This window comes from Hemitrygon akajei, chromosome 13 (assembly GCF_048418815.1).
Source record: "Hemitrygon akajei chromosome 13, sHemAka1.3, whole genome shotgun sequence".
NCBI classification, from domain to species: Eukaryota; Metazoa; Chordata; class Chondrichthyes; order Myliobatiformes; family Dasyatidae; genus Hemitrygon; species Hemitrygon akajei.
This window is the reverse complement of record NC_133136.1, coordinates 3,853,320-3,871,713: the sequence shown is the minus strand read 5'-3', so window position 1 is coordinate 3,871,713 and position 18,394 is coordinate 3,853,320. Positions and strand designations below refer to the sequence as shown.

Here is an 18,394-nt window from a genome sequence, read left to right as displayed (position 1 = left end):
TCATCCTCAAGCCCACAATGTTAGCTTAGTGAAAATCTCATTCACCCTTCTTTGAATTCTCCATCTAGGCAAAGGCAGTAAGGAGCAGGAGAGAGGTGACCCACTCAGGACAGAGCCCCCGTGAGTTCAGCATCTCTCCAGGCTGCAGGATACATCATGGGCACCATTGCCTGAGGTCACCGCACAACCAACGGCGGGATGAAATCTGTCAGGTATGCTCACGAGCAATTCTCATTGTAATTACACCCTCCTTTGATTTGTTCAGCAGCAGACAGTGACATTAGGGCCACTGCATGTATAAGCATGGTTCAAGCACAGCTCATAACTGAAAACAGAGGGTGGTAGGAGATGGAGTTTATTCTGCCTGAAGGTCAGTGACCAGTGGTGTTCCATGGGGATCTGTTCTGGGATCCCTAAGTGACTTGGATGAGGATGTGGAAGGGTAGATCTGTAAGTCTGCAGCTTGAGGGTGTTGTGAATAATACAGAAGGCTGTTAGATGTTACAGCAGGACATTGACAGGATGCAGAGCTGGGCTGAGAAGTGGCTGATGGAGTTCAACCCAGAAAAGTGAGAGGTGATGCACTTTGGTAGGTTGAATTTGATGGCTGAATATAGGGTTAAGGGCAGGATTCTTAGCAGTGTGGAGGAGCAGAAGGACCTTGGTGTTCACATCCATAGATCCTGCAAAGTTGCTGCACAACTTTGATTAAGAAAGGAAGAAGGGAAAATGCTGGGAACTAAAGACTGGTGAGTCTCACATCAGTTGTAGGGAAATTGCTGGAGAAAATTCGCAGGGATCGGATATATGGGCATTTGGAAACCCATGGCGTAATTATGTCTTTACGCGTGACAGGTTGTTCCTCACCAACTTGATTGAGTGTTTTGACAAGGTGACGAGAGAGATTGATGAGGGTAGGGCAGTGGATGTTGACGACATGGATTTTAGTAAGGCTTTTGACAAAGTCTCCCATGGGAGGTTAATCCAGAAGATTACGGTGCATGGGGTCTGTGGCGAATCAGCTGTTTGGATTCAGAATTGCGGTTGACACCAAGATTGGTGTAGTTGTGGATAGTGTAGAAGACTGGAAAAGAATAGAGCACGATACAGATCAGTTGCAGGTATGGGCTGAGGAATGGCAGATGGAGCTTAACCCACGTAAATGTGAGGTTTTGCACCTCAGTAGGGCAAGGCTGAGCAGAGAGATCTTGTTATCCAAGTTCACAGCTCCTTGAAAGTGGCCACAGTTCAATTAGCTGGTTATGAAGGCTTGATTTTATTAGTCAAGGCATTGAGTTCAAAAGTCAAGAGGTTATTTTGTGAATTTATAAAACTCTGGTTCGGCCACACCTGGCATATTGCTACAGTTCTGGTCGCCCCACTATAGGAAGGATGTTGAGGCTTTGGAGAGGGTGCAGAGGTGACTTACCAGGATGCTGCCTGGTTTAGAGAGCATGTGTTACCACAAGAGGCTGGGTAAACTTAAGTTGCCTTCTCTGAAGTGACAGAAGCTGAGAAGAGATCTGATGAGGTTGACAAGATTATGAGAGGCATAGATAGAATGGACAGAGAGTATCTGATTCCCAGGGTTGAAACGTCTGATACCGCAGGGCATGCATTGAAGGTGAGAGGGAGTAGGTTTAAGGGGGATGTGAGGGGTAAGTTTTTTACTCAGAGAGGGGTGGGTGCCTGAAATGTACTGCCTGATATGGTAGTCAAGGCAAATACATTAGAAGCTTTTGAAAGACGTGTGGATGGAAGGAAGATGGAGGGTTATGGGCACGGTGTGGGTAGGAGGGATTAGTGTTTGGATGTTTTTGATTTGCTTTTTAGCTGGTTCAGCACAACATTGTGTCTGAATGGCCTGTCCCTGTGTTGTACTCTTCTACGTCTTATGTTTAAGTTGATAGGGTTTTTAAGAAAGCATGTGGTGCCTTGGTCCTCAAAGGATTAAGTTCAAGAGTCGTGAGCTCTATGACATCCTGGATTGATCACATTTGGAGTATTGTGTTCAGTTCTGGTCACCTCATTATAGGAAGGATGTGGAAGCTTTAGCGAGAGTGCAGAGAAGACTTACCAGATTGCTAACTGGATTTGAGAGCATGTGTTATGAGGACAGGTTGAGCAAGCTAGGAATTTTCTCCTTGGAGTGAAGGAGAATGAGAGATGGCTTGATAGAGATGTACTAGATGATAAAAGCCATAGATCAAGTGCATTTCCCAGGGCTGAAATGGTTAATCCCAGAGGGCATAATTTTAAGGTGATGGGAGGAAATTGTAAGGGGAATGTCAGAGGTAGGTTTTTTACACAGAGTGTTGGGTGCATGAAACACCCTGCCAGAGGTGGTGGTAGAGGCAGATACATTAGGGGTATTTGAGAGGCTCTTGGAGAGGCACATGGATAATAGAAAAGTGGAGGGTTATGTAGGAGGAAAGGGTTAGATTGATCATCGAGTAGTTTAAAAGATCGGCACAATATCATGGTCTGAAGAGGCTGCACTGTGCTGAAGCGTTCTGTGTTGAAAGGTGGGGAAAGGAAGGAAGGAACCAGGAATATCTGTATACACAGACAACACGGCCATCTGAGCACCAACTTTTTAAAACTCTCACCATTTCAAAACTCTTGTGCTCCTTGATTCTTCCATCTATATTCTGTCCACCCTGTTTCTGCCCGTTCATGACTCCGTACAATTACGCCAAGTGCGTGCCCGCTATCAGCGAAGGTTCAGACACACTAAACGGTACTCTGCTAAAAAGTGTCCATTTCAGTTTTACAATGGGCACAGTTTGACCGGGAAATGCCTCACTGTGGCTGCCTGGCCAAGTAAAGCTGCATCGTGCAAAATAAACATCTAAAAATGAATTCTATTCTCGCCTGTGTTTGGAAAGCAGTTACTTCAAATTGTTTCCGTCTACAGCTTTATTTAGGCTGCCACGCCATTCCATTACCAGGAGCATGTGGGATGGCAGGGGTGTGGTGGAAATGCTTTTCCAACCCATCTCCAGGTTACTGTATTTATAGTGAATACAAGCTGCTTGTCGCTTCTCAGTTATGTTAATAAATCAAACTGCCTACCTGCAAAGGCAGTATTAGCAGTGTAAAATCACAAAAACCACAGATGCTGGCAAACAAAGGTAAAAACAGATAATCCCGGAAATACTCAGCAGGTCAGGCTTCATTTCCTGTCAGTCATCTTATGGACATACAATTAATCTTTGTATATATGCTGCCTGATGTATTTATAGTTATTGTGTTTTTATTATTATTGTGTTCATCTTATTGTGTTTGTGCTGCATCAGAGCTGGAGTAACAGTTATTTCCTTCTCATTTACACTTGTGTATCGGAAATGACATTAAATAATCTTGAATCTTGAATTTGTGTCAAGAGAAGCAGAGTTAATGTTTCAAATCAAAGACTGTTTGTCAGCCAAGAGATACAGCAGATGCTGGAAATTCACGTAGCATGCTGGAGGAACTCAGCAGATTAGACAGCATCTACGGAGGGAATTAAACAGCTGACATTTTGGGCCAAGACTGGAAAGGAAGGGGACAGATGCCAGAATAAGGTGGGGGGAGAGGAAGGAGAACAAGCTGGCAGGTGATAGGTGAGACCAGGTGAGGGGGAAGACAGGTGGGTGAGGGAGGGAGTGATGAAGTAAGAAGCTGGGAGGTGATAGGTGAAAAAGGTAAAGGGTGAAGAAGAATGAATCTGATAGGATAGGAGAATGGAGCATGGGAGAAAGGGAAGGAGGAGAAGCACCGGGGGAACATGATAAGCAGGTGAGGAGAAAGGAATGGGGTAAGAGGGGAACCAGGATGGGTACTGGAAAAAAAAGAGAAGGGGAAGTGGTAGAAATTTCTATATGTTAGAGAAATCAACATTAAGACGCTGTTAAGCTTCAGGAATGGGCGATAAGTATGCTGTTGTATAATCTGCTATCTTCCAACAACAACACACACAAAATGCTGGTGGAATGCAGCAGGCCAAGCAGCATCTATAGGAGAAGCACTGTCGATGTTTGGGGCCGAGACCCTTCGTCAGGACTCTCCTATAGATGCTGCCTGCCCTGCTGTGTTCCACCAGCATTTTGTGTGTGTGTGTTGTTTGAATTTCCAGTATCTGCAGATTTCCTCGTGTCTGCTATCTTCCAGTTGTCTTTCTGGAAGTTACACTGGCAGTCCTATAAACATCTGTCAGGCTATGATGTGATTAAATTGAACCTGAGTAGATAGATGGGCAACAATAAATTCAGCTGTTTATCCGGGAGATGGAAACAGTTGTTTGAAACTGAGTTGTGCTGGAAGAAGTGGGCCTTGTGAAATGAAATAAGAAAAAAACATTGCCTGGTCCGATTGCATTCTTCTACAAAGAATTATTTTTGGCAGTTATTGTGTCAAAATCAGTATGGTTAATTTCATGTCACACTGTTGTATTTAGGATGTCTTTCTTATTGCTTTCACTGCTAGTGAGGCGTGTGAATTTGACTGCTTGCTCTGCTAGCACCAGCCACAGCCCGTGAGTGACTGAAACGGAACCGGGATGCAGACGAGTGGCTGGGAGTTGTCCTCTCAGATACTGCCCTGAGATCTCCCAGCGTGTCTGCCAAAGGCTTCATCCTCAAAGTGCCTGCAAGCACACGCCTATTACCACAATGGAATTGCCAAATGAAAAATAACTTCATCCACATTTGGCACATAGGACCACTGCTGAAATTACTGCAAATTTATTCAGATTTAAAATGATTTCAATTCATGCACTCACTGGACAAAATTATAGTTAGACCTGTGGGTTAGAGTCATAAATCATTACAGCACAGGAAACAGACCCTTTGGCCCATCTAGTCCTTACCAAACTTGAATTCTACCCTGTCCCATCAACCTACGCCTGGATATAGCCCTCCGTACCTCTCCCATCTATGTACCTATCCAAACATCTTTTTAATGTTGAAATTGAACCCACATCCACCAGTTATACTGGCAGCTCATTCCTCACTCCCACCACTTTCTGAGTGAAGAAGTTCCCCCCATGTTCTCCTTTAACATTTCACCTTTCACCCTTAACCTTTAGTTCTAGTCTCAGCAAACCTAAGTGAAAAAGTCTGATTGCATTTACCCTAGCAATACCCTCATAATTTTGTATACCTAAAATTCAAATGTTCTGAAATTTAAGGGCATTGGTCAAACCACACATGGGGTATTGTGAGCAGTTTTGGGCCACTAATCTAAAAAAAAGATGTGCTGGTATTGGAGAGGGTCCACTGGAGGTTCGTGAGAATGATTCTGGGAATGACAGGGTTAACATATGAGGAGCACTTGCTAGTTCTGGGACTGTAACAGAGTTTAATAGAGGTTTGACCAGAGGCCAGTCTGGACATCAGAAGTTTGGAGAAGAGAGGATTTCAATCAGGTCCACTGCCTGAGGATAAAAGGCAGGAGTGGTTTGTGGCTGCGTAATAGAGCTTTGACCAGCGGCCAATCGGTGTCTGGGATTGATAGGTAAGAGCAAATTAAAGTAAGGCAGGGGCAGGAGCAGTGGCCCTCATCTGAGGGGACAGAGTCAGAGTGGTGAACTTGAGGCTTTAGCTCTTCATGGCTTCTGTGAAGAAACACTTCAGTCAGAGAAAGCAAAGGAACAAAAAAGCTGACGTTTTTCATTCTCTTTATATCTGCTCAGCTAGGGACAGTAGGGACGGTGAAACGCTCCTGTTGCAGGATGCGAGAAGGCAAGGGGACCTCCAGTGTCCCTGACGACTACAACTGTGAGAAGTGCATCCAGCTGCAGCTTCTAAAAGACCATGTTGGAACTAGATGAACTCCAGATCATTCGGGAACCCGAATGGGGTATTAGATATGACATATAGAGCGGTAGTTACACGCAAGGTGCAGGACACAGGGAACTGGGTGACAGTCAGGAAGGAGAAAGGAGCCAGTGCAGGATACCCCTGTGGCCACCCCCTCAACAACAGGTACATCACTTTGGATACTGTTGAGGGGGCTGTGGAAACAGAGGAGAGTCACAGTGGTGGGGTCTCTGGCACCGTGTCTGTCTCTGAGACTCAGAAGGGAAGGGGCCGAATACATACACTGCGGTGAGAGGGGATTCGTTAGTTAGGGGAATGGATAGAAGATCCCACAGAAGAAATTCTCAAATGGCAGGGCTGGGCAACTGTGACTGACATGGGAAGTTAAAGACTGCATAAAAGCCAAGGAAAGGGCATATAAGGTAGCAAAAGTGAGTGGGAAGTTGGATGATTGGGAAGCTTTTAAAACCCAACTAAAGGCAACTTAAAAAGCTATAAGAAGAGAAAAGATGAAAATGAGGGCAAATTAGCCAATAATATAAAGCAAGATACTGAAAGTTTCTTCAGTTATATAAGGAGTAAAAGGGAGGTGAGAGTTGATATTGGACCACTGAAAAATGACGCTGGTGAGGTAGTAAAGGGGGTCAAAGAAATAGCAGAGGAACTTAATGAGTACTTCAGAGGTTTCAAAGGTACAGCTAATGTCAGAGAAATGTATACAATATACATCCTGAGATGCTTTTTCTTTGTAAACATCCACAAAAACAGGAGTGCCCCAAAGAATGAATGACAGTTAAATGTTAGAACCCCAAAGTACCCCCCAGCTCCCCCCTCCCATGCATAAGCACCAGCAAAGCAACGACCCCCCCTCTAGCAAAAGAGCATCGGCACCCTCCACCGAGCACTCAAGCGTGCAGCAAAGCATCAATAAAGACACGGACTTGCAGTTACCCCAAAGACTACTCGTTCCCCCGGTAACTTGACACGCCACAGGCTCTCTCCCTCTCCCTAATAAGGGAGAAAGAGATGTCCCCGTTCCACAGTGAGAGGGGAGACACAACAAACAACTCGCTGATTTATGATGTTAAAAATCTGTTGTGTCGCTTCTTCTGAGCTCTGTGCCCAAAGATCTCAGTCAGCAGCCAGCCCGCTGCTTTCGATCTCTGTCTCCTACGGCACACCAGTTCCCTGCAGCAACGCTGACCTCGAGTCCGCCTGCCTCCAGAGCTATGAAATCCCGGAACGCGTTAGTCTGCTACAGACAGTGCGCCAGAGGTCCTGGAGTGTCGGGGGGCAGGGGTGAATGCCATTGCTATTACAAAGGATAAAGGAGAAGCAGTGGTTATCATTTACTTGGATTTTCAGAAGGTGCCATACATGAAGCTGCTAAACAAAATAAAATCCTATGGCATTACAGGGAAGATACTGGCATGGATAGAGGAATGGCTGACAGGCAGGAGGCAGCGAGTGGGAATAAAGGGGGCCTTTTCTGGTTGCCTGCCAGTGACTAGTGGTGTTCCACTGCTTTTCACATTGTTTGTCAATTATTTGGATAATAGAATTGATGGTTTTCTGGCAAAGTTTGCAGATGATACAAAGACAGGTGAAGGGGTAGGTAGTGCTGAGGACGCAGTGCGATTGCAGAAGGACTTTGACAAATTGGAGGAATGGCAAAAAAAGTGGCAGATGGAACATAGTGTGGGGAAATGTATGATAATGCATTTTGGTAAAAGGAACCAAAGGTACAGACTATTATCTAAATGGAGAGAAGGTTCAGAGGGACTTAGGAGACCTTGTGCAAGATTCCCAGAAGGTTAATTTACAGGTTGAGTCTGTGGTAAAGAAGGCAATTACAATGTTGGCATTTCTTTCAAGGGGAATAGAATATAAAAGCAAGGAGATAATGCTGAGGTTTTATAAGACACTCGTTAGGCCAAACATGGAGTATTGTCAACAGTTGTGGGCCATCTTGGAAAGGATGTGTTGTCATTGGAGAGAGTCCAGAGGAGGTTTACAAGGATGATTATGGAATGTATGAGGAGTGTTTGGCAGCTTTGGGCCTGTACTCACTGGCATTTAGAAGAATGCGGGGGGATCTCTTGGAAACTGACCGAATGTTGAAAGGACCAGAAAGGATGGAAGTGGAGAGGATGTTTCCTAAGGTGGTTGTAACCAGAACCGGAGGGCACCCCCTCAGAATTGCAGGGCAACCTCTTAGAATGGAGGTAAGGAAGAATTTTTTTTAGCCAGAGAGTAGTGAATCTGTGGAATGCTCTGCCACAGACTGTGGTGGAGGCCAAGTCCATGGGTATATTTAAGGTGGAAGTTGATAGTTTTCTGATCAGTCAGGGCATCAAAGGACATGGGGGTGAGTGGGATCTGGGATCAGCCATTATGGAATGGCGGAGCAGACTCGATGGGCTGAATTCTGCTCCTATGTCTTATGGTCTTAAAGTCGAAGGTTCTGTGGGCGAGAGCGAGATTCCTGGGTGATACATTGCCTCCCCAGTGCCAGGATATGGGATAATTGGAACCAAGCACTCAGCATTCTTAAGTGGGAAGGTGAACAGACAGAAGTCATGGTCCATGCAGGTACCAATGACATGGGGAAGATGAGTGACGAGGTTCTGCATAAAGAGTTCGGGGATTTAGGTGCTAAATTAAAGGGCAGGACCTCCAGGGTTGTGATCTCAGGATGTGCCACGTGCCAGTGAGGCCAGAGCTAGGCAGATTATACAGCTTAACACGTGGCTAAGGATTTGGTGTAGGAGGGAGGGCATAAGATGCTTGGATCATTGGTCTCTCTTCCAGGAAAGGTGGGACCCATACAGAAGGGACAGTTTGTACCTGAAATGGAGGGGACTAATATCCCAGCGGGAAGGTTTGTTAATGCTGCAGGTGGGGTTTAAACAAGAGTTGCACGGGGATGGGAACCAGAGTGCCAGAACAGTTAGTGGAGAGGCTGTGGAGACAGATGTTGGTAAGACCTCAGACAAAGTTAAGAATCAAATGCTTAAGCATGGTGTGACTAGTGTCCTGAGCTGGGTGTATTTCAATGCAAGAAGTATCGTAGGAAAGGCGGATGATATTGCTGAAGATGAGGTAGCTGGTTTACAAACAGAGGTGATGTGTAGTGAGGAGAGGCTGTTGATAGGGCAAAATTGCAGTCAACAGGATGAGTTACAATGTAAAAGCGAACAAAATTGTTAAGCGTGGATGCAGGACAGAAGGTGTTATATTTGAATGGGCACAGTACACGGAATTAGGTGGATGAACTTGAAGCACAGTTACAGATTGGCAGGTAAGATGTTGTAGGCATCAATGAATCATGGCTGAAAGATTACAGCTGGGAGCTTAATGTCCAAGGATACACATCCAAGGAAGGATAGGCATGAAGGCAGAGGGGGTGGTGTTGCTCTGTTGGTAAAAATGATTGGAAATCATTGAAAGGAGGTGACACAGGGTCAGAAGGAATTGAATCATTGTGGATAGAGCTAAGGAACTGCAAGAGTAAGAAGACCCTGATGGAAGTTGTATAGAGAATCCCAAACAGTAGTAAGGATGTGGTCTACAAATGACAAAGGGAGATAGAAAATGCATGCCAAAGGAAGTGGGCAAGGGTCTGGCAGTTGGAATACAATATTGGTAAATTCGAGGTCATCCACTTTGAAAGGAAAAATGGAAGAGCAGATTATTATTTAAATGGTGAAAAGTTGCAGCATGCTGCTGTGCAGAGGGACTTGGGAGTGATTGTGCATGAATCACAAAAGGTTGGTTTGCACGTGCAGCAGGCTATCAAGAAGGCAAATGGGATTTTGGCCTTCATTGCTAGAGGGATTGAATTCAAGAGCAGGGAGGTCATGCTGCAACTATATAGGGTACTGGTGAGGCCACACCTGGAGTACTGTGTGCGGTTCTGGTCTCCTGACTTGAGGAAGGATATACTGGCTTTGGAGGCGGTGCAGAGGAGGTTCACCAGGTTGATTCCAGAGATGAGGGGGTTCGACTATGAGGAGAGATTGTGTCTCCTGGGACCATACTTGCCAGAATACAAAAGAATGAGAGGAGATCTTATAGAAATATACAAAACTATGAAAGGGATAGATAAGATTGAGGCAGGAAAGTTGTTTCCACAGATAAGCGAGACTAGAACTAGGATACATAGCTCGAGATTCGGGGGAATAGATTTAGGATGGAGATGAGGAGGAACTTTTCCCAGAGGGTGGTGAATCTGTGGAATTTTCTGCCCGATGAAGCAGTGGAAGCTACATCTGTAAATATATTTAAGACATGGTAGGATAGATTTTTGCATAGTAGGGGAATTAAGGGTTATGGGGAGAAGGCAGGTAGATGGAGATGAGTCCATGGCCAGATCAGCCATGATCTTATTGAATGGCGGAGCAGGCTTGATGGGCCAGATGGCCGACTCCTGCTCCTATTTCTTATGTTCAATATTAGGTAGCTGGGGAAAATCAGGTTGGTGCTGGATTCCAAGAGGGGGAATTTGTAGATTGCCTGTGGGCTGGCTTTTTTAGAGCAGCTTGTTGTTGTGCCCACGGGGGGATCAGCTATTCTGGATTGGGTGTTGTGCAATGAACAAGAATTGATTAGAGAACTTAAGGTAAGAGAACCCTGCAGGCAAAGTGATCATAATATGATCGAATTCACCCTGGAATTTGAGGAGGAGAAGTTAAAATCAGATATACCAGTATGGCACTGAAGTAAAGGGAATTACAGAGGCATGAGAGAGGAGTTGGCCAGAATTGATTGGAAAAGTATACTGGCAGGGATGACAGCACAGCAACAATAGTGGGAATTTCTGGAAGCATTTCGGAAGACATTGGTTATATACATCCCAAAGAGGAAGAAGTATTCTCAAGGAAAGATGACACAACCATCAAAGCCCACATAAAAGCCAATGAGATGGCATATAATTGAGCAAAAATTAGTAGGAACAGAGTATTGGGAAGCTTTTAAGTACCAACAGAAGGCAACTAAAGAGTCATTAAGAAGGTAAAGGTAGAATACGAGAGTAAGCTAGCTGCTAAAGAGGATACTAAAAGTGTCTTTAGATACATGAAGTGTAAAAGAGAGATGAAAGTGGATAATAGACCTCTGGAAAATTATGCTGGAGAGGTAGTAATGGGGGACAATGAAATGGCGGACGAGCTGATTAAGTATTTTGCATTAGTCTTCACAGGTGTCGGGGGCATGATGTGCATGCTAACTAGAGAGAAGGTTCTTGGGAAACTGAAAGGTCTGAAAGTAGATAAGTCACCTGGACCAGATGTTGTACACCCTAGCTTTCCAAAAGAGGTGGCTGAAGAGATCATGGAGGCATGAGTAATGATCTTTAAAGAATCACTAGATTCTGGATGGTTCTGGAAGATTGCAAATGTCACTCCAATCTTCAAGAAGGAAAAGAGGCAGAAGAAAGGAAATGATAGGCCTGTTAGTCTGACCCCAGCGGCTGGGAGGATGTTGGAGTCGATTATTAAAAAAGATGTCTCAGGGTACTTGGAGGCACATGATAAAATAGGCCATAGTCAGCTTGGTTTTCTCAAGGAAAAATCTTTCCTGACGAATCCGTTGGAATTCTTTGAAAAAAATAACAAGCAGGATAGGGCTTGACAAGGTGCCACACATGAAGCTGCTTAACAAGCTACGAGCCCAGGGTATTACAGGAAAGATTCTAGCATGGATAAAGCAGTGTCTGATTGGGAGGAGGCAAAGAATGTGAATAAAGGGAGCCTTTTCTGACTGACTGCCGGTGACTAGTGGTGTTCCACAGGGGTCTGTGTTGCTCCAGTTCTTTTTATGTTATAGGTCAATAATTTGGATGATGGAATTAATAGCTTAGTTGAAAAGTTTGCAGACAATATGAAGATAGCTGGAGGGGGAGGTAGTTTTGAGGAAGTAGAGAGGCTACAGGAGAACAGATTAGGAGAATGGGCAAAGAAATGGCAGATGGAATACAGTGTCAGGAAGCGTATGGTCATGCACTTTGGTAGAAGAAATTAAAGGGTTGACTATTTTCTAAATGGAGAAAAAATATAAAAAACTGAGATGCAAAAGGACTTGGGAATCCTTGTGCAGGATTCTCCAAAGGTTAATTTGCAGCTTGAGTCTGTGACAAGGAAGGCACACGCGATGTTTGCGTTCATTTCAAGAGAACTAGAATTTAAAAGGAAGGATGTAATATTGAAACTTTATACAGCTCTGGTGAGGCCTCACTTGGAGTATTGAGAGCAGGTTTGGGCCCCTTATCTTAGAAAGGATGTGCTGAAACTGGAGAGGGTTCAAAGGAGGTTCACAAAAATGATTCCAGGATTGAATAGATTTTTATATGAAGAGCGTTTGATTGCTCTGGGCCTGTACTTACAGACACTTGGAAGAATGAGGGGGATCTCATTGAAATCTATCAAATATTGAAAGGCGTAGATAGAGTGGATGTGGGGAGGATGTTTCCTATAGTGGGGGAAGTCTCAGACCAGGGGTCATAGCTTCCGAATAGAGGGGCGTCCATTTAGAATAGAGATGAGGAAGTATTTATTTAACCGGAGTGGTAAATCTGTGGAATTTATTGCCACAGACGGCTGTGGAGGCCAAGTCATTGGGTATATTTAAAGTGGAGGTTTTTAGGTTCATGATTAGTCAGGGTGTTGAAGGTTGTGGGGAGAAGTCAGGAGAATCAGATTGAGAGGGATAATATAACAACCGTAATGGAATGGAGGAACAGACTTGATGAGTTGAATGACCGAATTCTGCTTCTATGTCTTAGTCTTGTGGTTTTATATTGACTGTGCGATAGATCATTGACCTTAGAAACCCCAATTTGAACTTCAGCATTTATGACTGTATCTTAACTAATACTGCTGTTTCCATATTCACTTCAAACTCAGACTCGATCTCTGCTTCAAATGCAGCTGCTGCCGAAGCCTTTATCCATGCCTTTGTTATCTTTCAACTTGACAATTCTGGCACACTCCTGACTCAAGTCTGATATTATATATTCTATTTATTTAAGGTAATTCTAAACTTGCTGTAATCAAATGGCTTGACCAAAGGCATGACAAGCTCTGGAACGCGAGTCTTTGGTCCTATTGTCGGAATCAGGTCCATCATCTTTGTTGTGTGCAGTCCCCTTAGCTGCTTCTGATGTCACGTGGCATGAGTAGAATTGGTTGCAGAGTAGCATCTAAGACCATAATGATAGGAGCAGAATTAGGCCATTTGTCCCATTGAGTCTGCTCTGCCATTCAATCATGGCTGATCCTTTTTTACCCCTCCTCAGCTTTTTCCCTGTAACCCTTGATGCTCTGTCCAATCGTGAACCTATTGAGCTCTGCCTTAAATACACCCGATGACCGGGCCTCCACAGCTGCCTGTGGTGATAAATTCCACAAGTTCACCACCCTCTGGCTAAAAAAATTTCTCCACATTTCTGCTTTAAATGGATACCCCTCCATTTTGAGGCTGTGCCCTCTTGTCCTAGACTCCCCCACCACAGGAAGCATCCTTTCCACATCTACCATGTCTAGGCCTTCCAACATTCGAAAGATTTTAATGAGATCCCTCCCTCATCTTTCTAATTTCCAGCGAGTACAGACACAGCACTATCAAATGTTCCTCGTATAACTCTTTCATTCCCGGAATCATCCTTGTGAACCTCCTCTGAACACTCTCCAATCCCAGCACATCTTTTCTTCAATGAGGAGCCCAGAACTGTTCCTAATAATCAAGATGCTGGGAACTGCTGGGGGTGGATTATCTATTCTGCAGTTGTGGCGAGAGTGGATTTGCCTGACGACTGGCGCTTTTCAGGCTCAGGCTGAGATGAAATCTGTATTCAGCACCTCTGTCTGAAGGTTTGTGCAAATGCTCCAGCTTTCTGTTCCGCAGAGGTGCTGGGCTCCACATGGAAACAGAACGTTACAGCCCAGTACGGGCCCTTTGGACCACAATGCTGTGCCACCCTTTAAGCGTACTGAACCTTTCCTACGTAGCTTTTTGCATTTCAATCATCCGTGTGTCTATTTATTTATTTAGAGATATCATGCAGAAAAGGCTCTTACGGCCCAGTGAACGGAACCACCCAGCATCCCACCTATTAAACCTTAGCCTAATCACGGGACAATTTACAATGACCAATTAAGCTACTAACTGATATACCTTCGGATTAGGGGGGGAAAGTGGAGAACCTCTGACATCTCCTCTATACTTTCCTCCAATCACCTTACAATGATGCCCCCTGGAATCAGCAATTTAAACACAGGATTTGTGTACAAGAAAGGATTGACTGGGACTGGTTTGGGAAACCTATTTTCCAAGATAGAAGATAACAATGTATGTTCCTGGGACAATATACTGTAGTCCAGGTTCCCTACAGTGTCCCAGAAGGAACATTGCACAGAGAGCAATGTGATTGTCATACATTCCACAGCAGAAACATTTTCAGGAACTCCTGCAGAGTCAGATTCAATCACCAGAGTTGCTGTTTCATTTCACTGTATTCATGTGTTTGCTTGAATGACAATTGAACTTGAACTTGAAATGCCCAGTGAATAGTCATTGCTGTTCACTGAAGAATAAATAGGGGGGGGGGGGGAGATACGTCTCTACCAAAGGAGGTGTAAGGTGCTCCTTCCCTCTGCTAGCATGCAAGTCACCTTTGGCAAGATGTAGAACCTGCTAAGCCCCAGTCAGGGTCACATAGAGCCATGGGAGCAGGTGGTTGATGGTTGTATGAGCAGCTGGTGTATATCACAAGTCCTGGTTATGTGATCACTGACACCAGGCAGACAATCTCTGAAGAGTATTGATATTGGCTGGGGTCACCCATCTTGCAAAGACTCTGCCCAGAAGAAGGCAATGTTTCTGTAGAAACATTTGCCATAAACAATCATGGACATGGATCGACCATGATCACCCACATCATACCACATGGCACCTAATGAACAAACGAAGAATAAATCAATCTTCAGTCCCAAAAAGAGAATGTGGGTATCATGCGATTGAGTTTATAGCAACAAAGAGCCTTTTTATTATGTTTCATCTGTTTCACTCTGTCGATTGTATTACTTTTAGGAACAATTTGGTACCAAGCTAAAGAATTGAAATTAGTAACAAGAGTTGTTAATTTTCTTGACTGCGTGGCTAGGGACAGCTTAAATGCCATCCATAAATTTGCTGACAATACAACCATTGTTGGCAGAATCTCAGATGGTGAATAGAGGATGTGGCAGATACAAAATATACCAGCTCGTGGAGTGGTTTCACAGCAACAGTCTTGCACAACGTCAATAGGACCAAAGGACTGATTGTGGACTTCAGAAAGGGTGAAATGAGGAAACACACACCAGTCCTGATAGAGGGATCAGAAGTGGAGAGAGTGAGCAGTCTCACGTTCCTAATTGTCAATATCCTTGAAGACCTAACCTGGACACAACATATCAATAGAGAGAAGGCAAGATGGTGGCTATATTTCATTAGGAGTTTGAGGAGATTTGGTTTGTCACCTAAAACACTCGCAAATGTCTACAGATGTACTGTGGAGAGCATTCTGACTGGCTGTATCACTGTCTAGTATGGGGGGGGGGTAATACAGCACAGGACCAAAGTAAGCTGCAGAAAGTTGTAAAATTAGTCAGCTCCATCATGGGTACTAACCTCCATAGTATCCAGGAGTGGCAGCAACTCAGTGCATAAGAGCATGCAGACATGGTCAAGAGGTTCAGTTGTTGTTCAGACCAGACATCAGAACAAAGAAGAAATGTGACCTATGTGATGTTGACTGTGGAATGATTGCTGGTGCCAGATGAGGTGGTTTGAAACTACTGATCTCCTGGGATTTTCACACACTACAGTTTTTAGAGGTAAAAGAACCCTTAGGAACCCATGATCATAATATCATTGAGTTCAACTTGAAATTTGATAAGGAGAATGTGAAGTCTGACGTAGCAGTATTTCAGTGGAGTAAGGGAAATTACAGTGGTGTGAGAGAGGAGTTGCCAAAGTAACTTGGAATGAGCTGTTGGCAGGGATGTCAGCAGAGCAACAATGGTGTGCATTTCTGGGAAAACAACTAAATGAGTAATTTGCATCAGTGTTCACTGAGGAAGACATTAGCTATGTGCCAGATGTTGTAGTGTGTGAAGGAAGAGAAGTGAGTACAGTTACTATTACAAGGGAGAAGGTGCTCAAAAAGCTGAAAGATCTAAAAGAACAGAAGTCACCCGGACCAGATGAACTGCACCCTAGGGTTCTGAAAGAGGCAGCGTTAGAGATTATGGTGGCATTAGAAATGATCTTTCAAAAATTATTGGACTCAGGAATGGTGCCAGAGGACTGGAAAATTGCAAATGTCACTCCACTCTTTAAGAAAGGAGGAAGACTGGAGAAAGGAAATTATAGACCAGTTAGTCTGACCTCAGTGGTTGGGAAGATGTTAGAATCAATTGTTAAATATGAAGTTATGGAGTACTTGGTGACACAGGGCAAGATAGTTCAAAGTCAGCATGGTTTCCTTCAGGGAAAATCCTGGCTGACGAACCTGTTGGAATTCTTTGAGGAGATTACAAGTAGGATAGATGAAGGGGATTCAGTGGATGTTGTACATTTGGATTTTCAGAAGGCCTTTGACAAGGTGTCACACATGAGGCGGCTTAACAAGTAAAGAGTCCATGGTATTACAGGAAAGTTACTAAGATTTTTAGAGCATTGGCTGATTGAAAGGAGTCAGCAAGTGGGAATAAAAGGATCCTTGACTGGTTGGCTGCCAGTGACTAGTGGTGTTCCGCAGGGATCAGTGTTGTGACGACTTCCTTTTATGCTGTATATCAATGATTTAGATGATGGAATAGATGGCTTTGTTGCCAAGTTTGCAGATGATATGAAGATTGATGGAGGGGCAGGTAGTGTTGAGGAAACAGGTAGGATGCAGAAGGACAGACAGATTAGGAGAATGGCCAAGAAAAGTGGCAAATGAAATATGTTGGAAAATGTATGGTCATGCACTTTGGTAGTAGAAATAAATGTGCAGGCTATTTTCTAAACGAGGAGAAAATCCAAGAATCTGAGATGCAGAGGGACTTTGAAGTCCTTGTGCAGAACACCCTGAAGGCTAACTTGCAGGTAGAGTCGGTGGTGAGGAAGGCAAATGCCATGTTAGCATTCATTCCATGAGGTCTAGAATACAAGAGCAAGGATGCGATGCTGAGGCTTTATAAGACTCTGGTGAGGCTTTACCTTGAGTATTGTGAACAGTTTTGGGCTCTTCATCATAGAAGAGATGCATTGACATTGGAGAGGGCCCAGAGGAGATTCACAAGGATGATTTCAGGAATGGAAGGGTTATCATATGAGGAACGTTTGATGGCTCTGGGTTTGTACTCAATGGAATTCAGAAGGATGAGCGGGAATCTCATTGAAACCTTTCAAATGTTCAAAGGCCTAGACAGAGTAAATATGGGAAGGATGTTTCCCATGGCAGGAGAGTCTAGGACAAGAGGGCACAGCCTCAGGATAGACAGACGTCCATTCAAAATAGAGATGCAGAGAAATTTCTTTAGCCAGAGGGTGGTGAATTTGTGGAATTTGTTGCCACTTTCAGCTGTGGAGGTCAGGTCGTTGGGTGTATTTAAGGCAGAGATTGATAGGTTCTTGATTGGACATGGCATCAAAGGTTACAGAGAGAAGGCCGGGAACTAGAGTTGAGGAGGAGAAAAAAAAGGATCAGCCATGATTGAATAGCAGAGCAGACTCAATGAGCCAAGTGACCTAATTCAGCTCCCCTGTCTTATGGTCTTATGGTCTTACAGTCTCCCACAACAACAAATCAGGCTGTAGGTCAATCTGACCCCACCCTCAACAGAATTGGTTTATTATGGTCACATGTATCGAAATACAGTGAAAAGCTTGTCTCACATACTGTTCATACAGATGAAAACATTACACAGAGCACTGAGATAAAATAATAACTGAATGCACAATAAAATGTAACCAATATACTGTATATTAAACGCAAGAGATTCTGCAGATGCTAGAAATCCAGGCAACACACACAAAATGATGGAGGAACTCAGCAGATATGGCAGCATCTATGGAGAGGAATAAACAGTCCATATTTTGGGCCAAAATGCTTCTTTAGGACTGGAAAGTTACAAGATCATAATGAGGTAGATTTTTTGGGTCAAGCATCCATTCTATAATACCAGGGAAACATTTTAAGAGTCTTATAACAGTGGGATAGAAGCTCAGAATCAGAATCAGGTTTATTATCTCCGGCATGTGACGTGAAATTTGTTAACTTAGCAGCAGCAGTTCAATGAAGTACATAATCTAGCAGAGAGAGAAAAAAATAATAATAAATAAAATAAAACATTATAATAAATAAACAAGTGAATCAATTACGTATATTGAATAGATTATTAAAAAATGTGCAAAAACAGATATACTGTATATTTAAAAAGTGAGGTAGTGTCCAAAGCTTCAAAGTACATTCAAGAATCGGATGGCAGGAGGGAAGAAGCTGTTCCTGAATCACTGAGTGTGTGCCTTCAGGCTTCTGTACCTCCTACCTGATGGTAACAGTG

The 18,394-nt window shown here is 43.9% G+C and overlaps 1 protein-coding gene across 3 annotated transcripts in view; it reads left to right on the top strand.

Annotated features, from left to right (window-relative positions):
* Nucleotides 1-18,394, top strand: part of zbtb7c (zinc finger and BTB domain containing 7C) — a 320,643-nt gene that overhangs the window by 233,174 nt on the left and 69,075 nt on the right. For all 3 annotated transcript variants that reach the window (XM_073064055.1, XM_073064054.1, XM_073064056.1), the window contains one exon: nt 69-212. In XM_073064055.1, coding sequence (XP_072920156.1) covers nt 199-212 — 14 coding nt within the window. In that variant the 5' untranslated portion in view covers nt 69-198. The remainder of the gene's footprint in view (nt 1-68; nt 213-18,394) is intronic.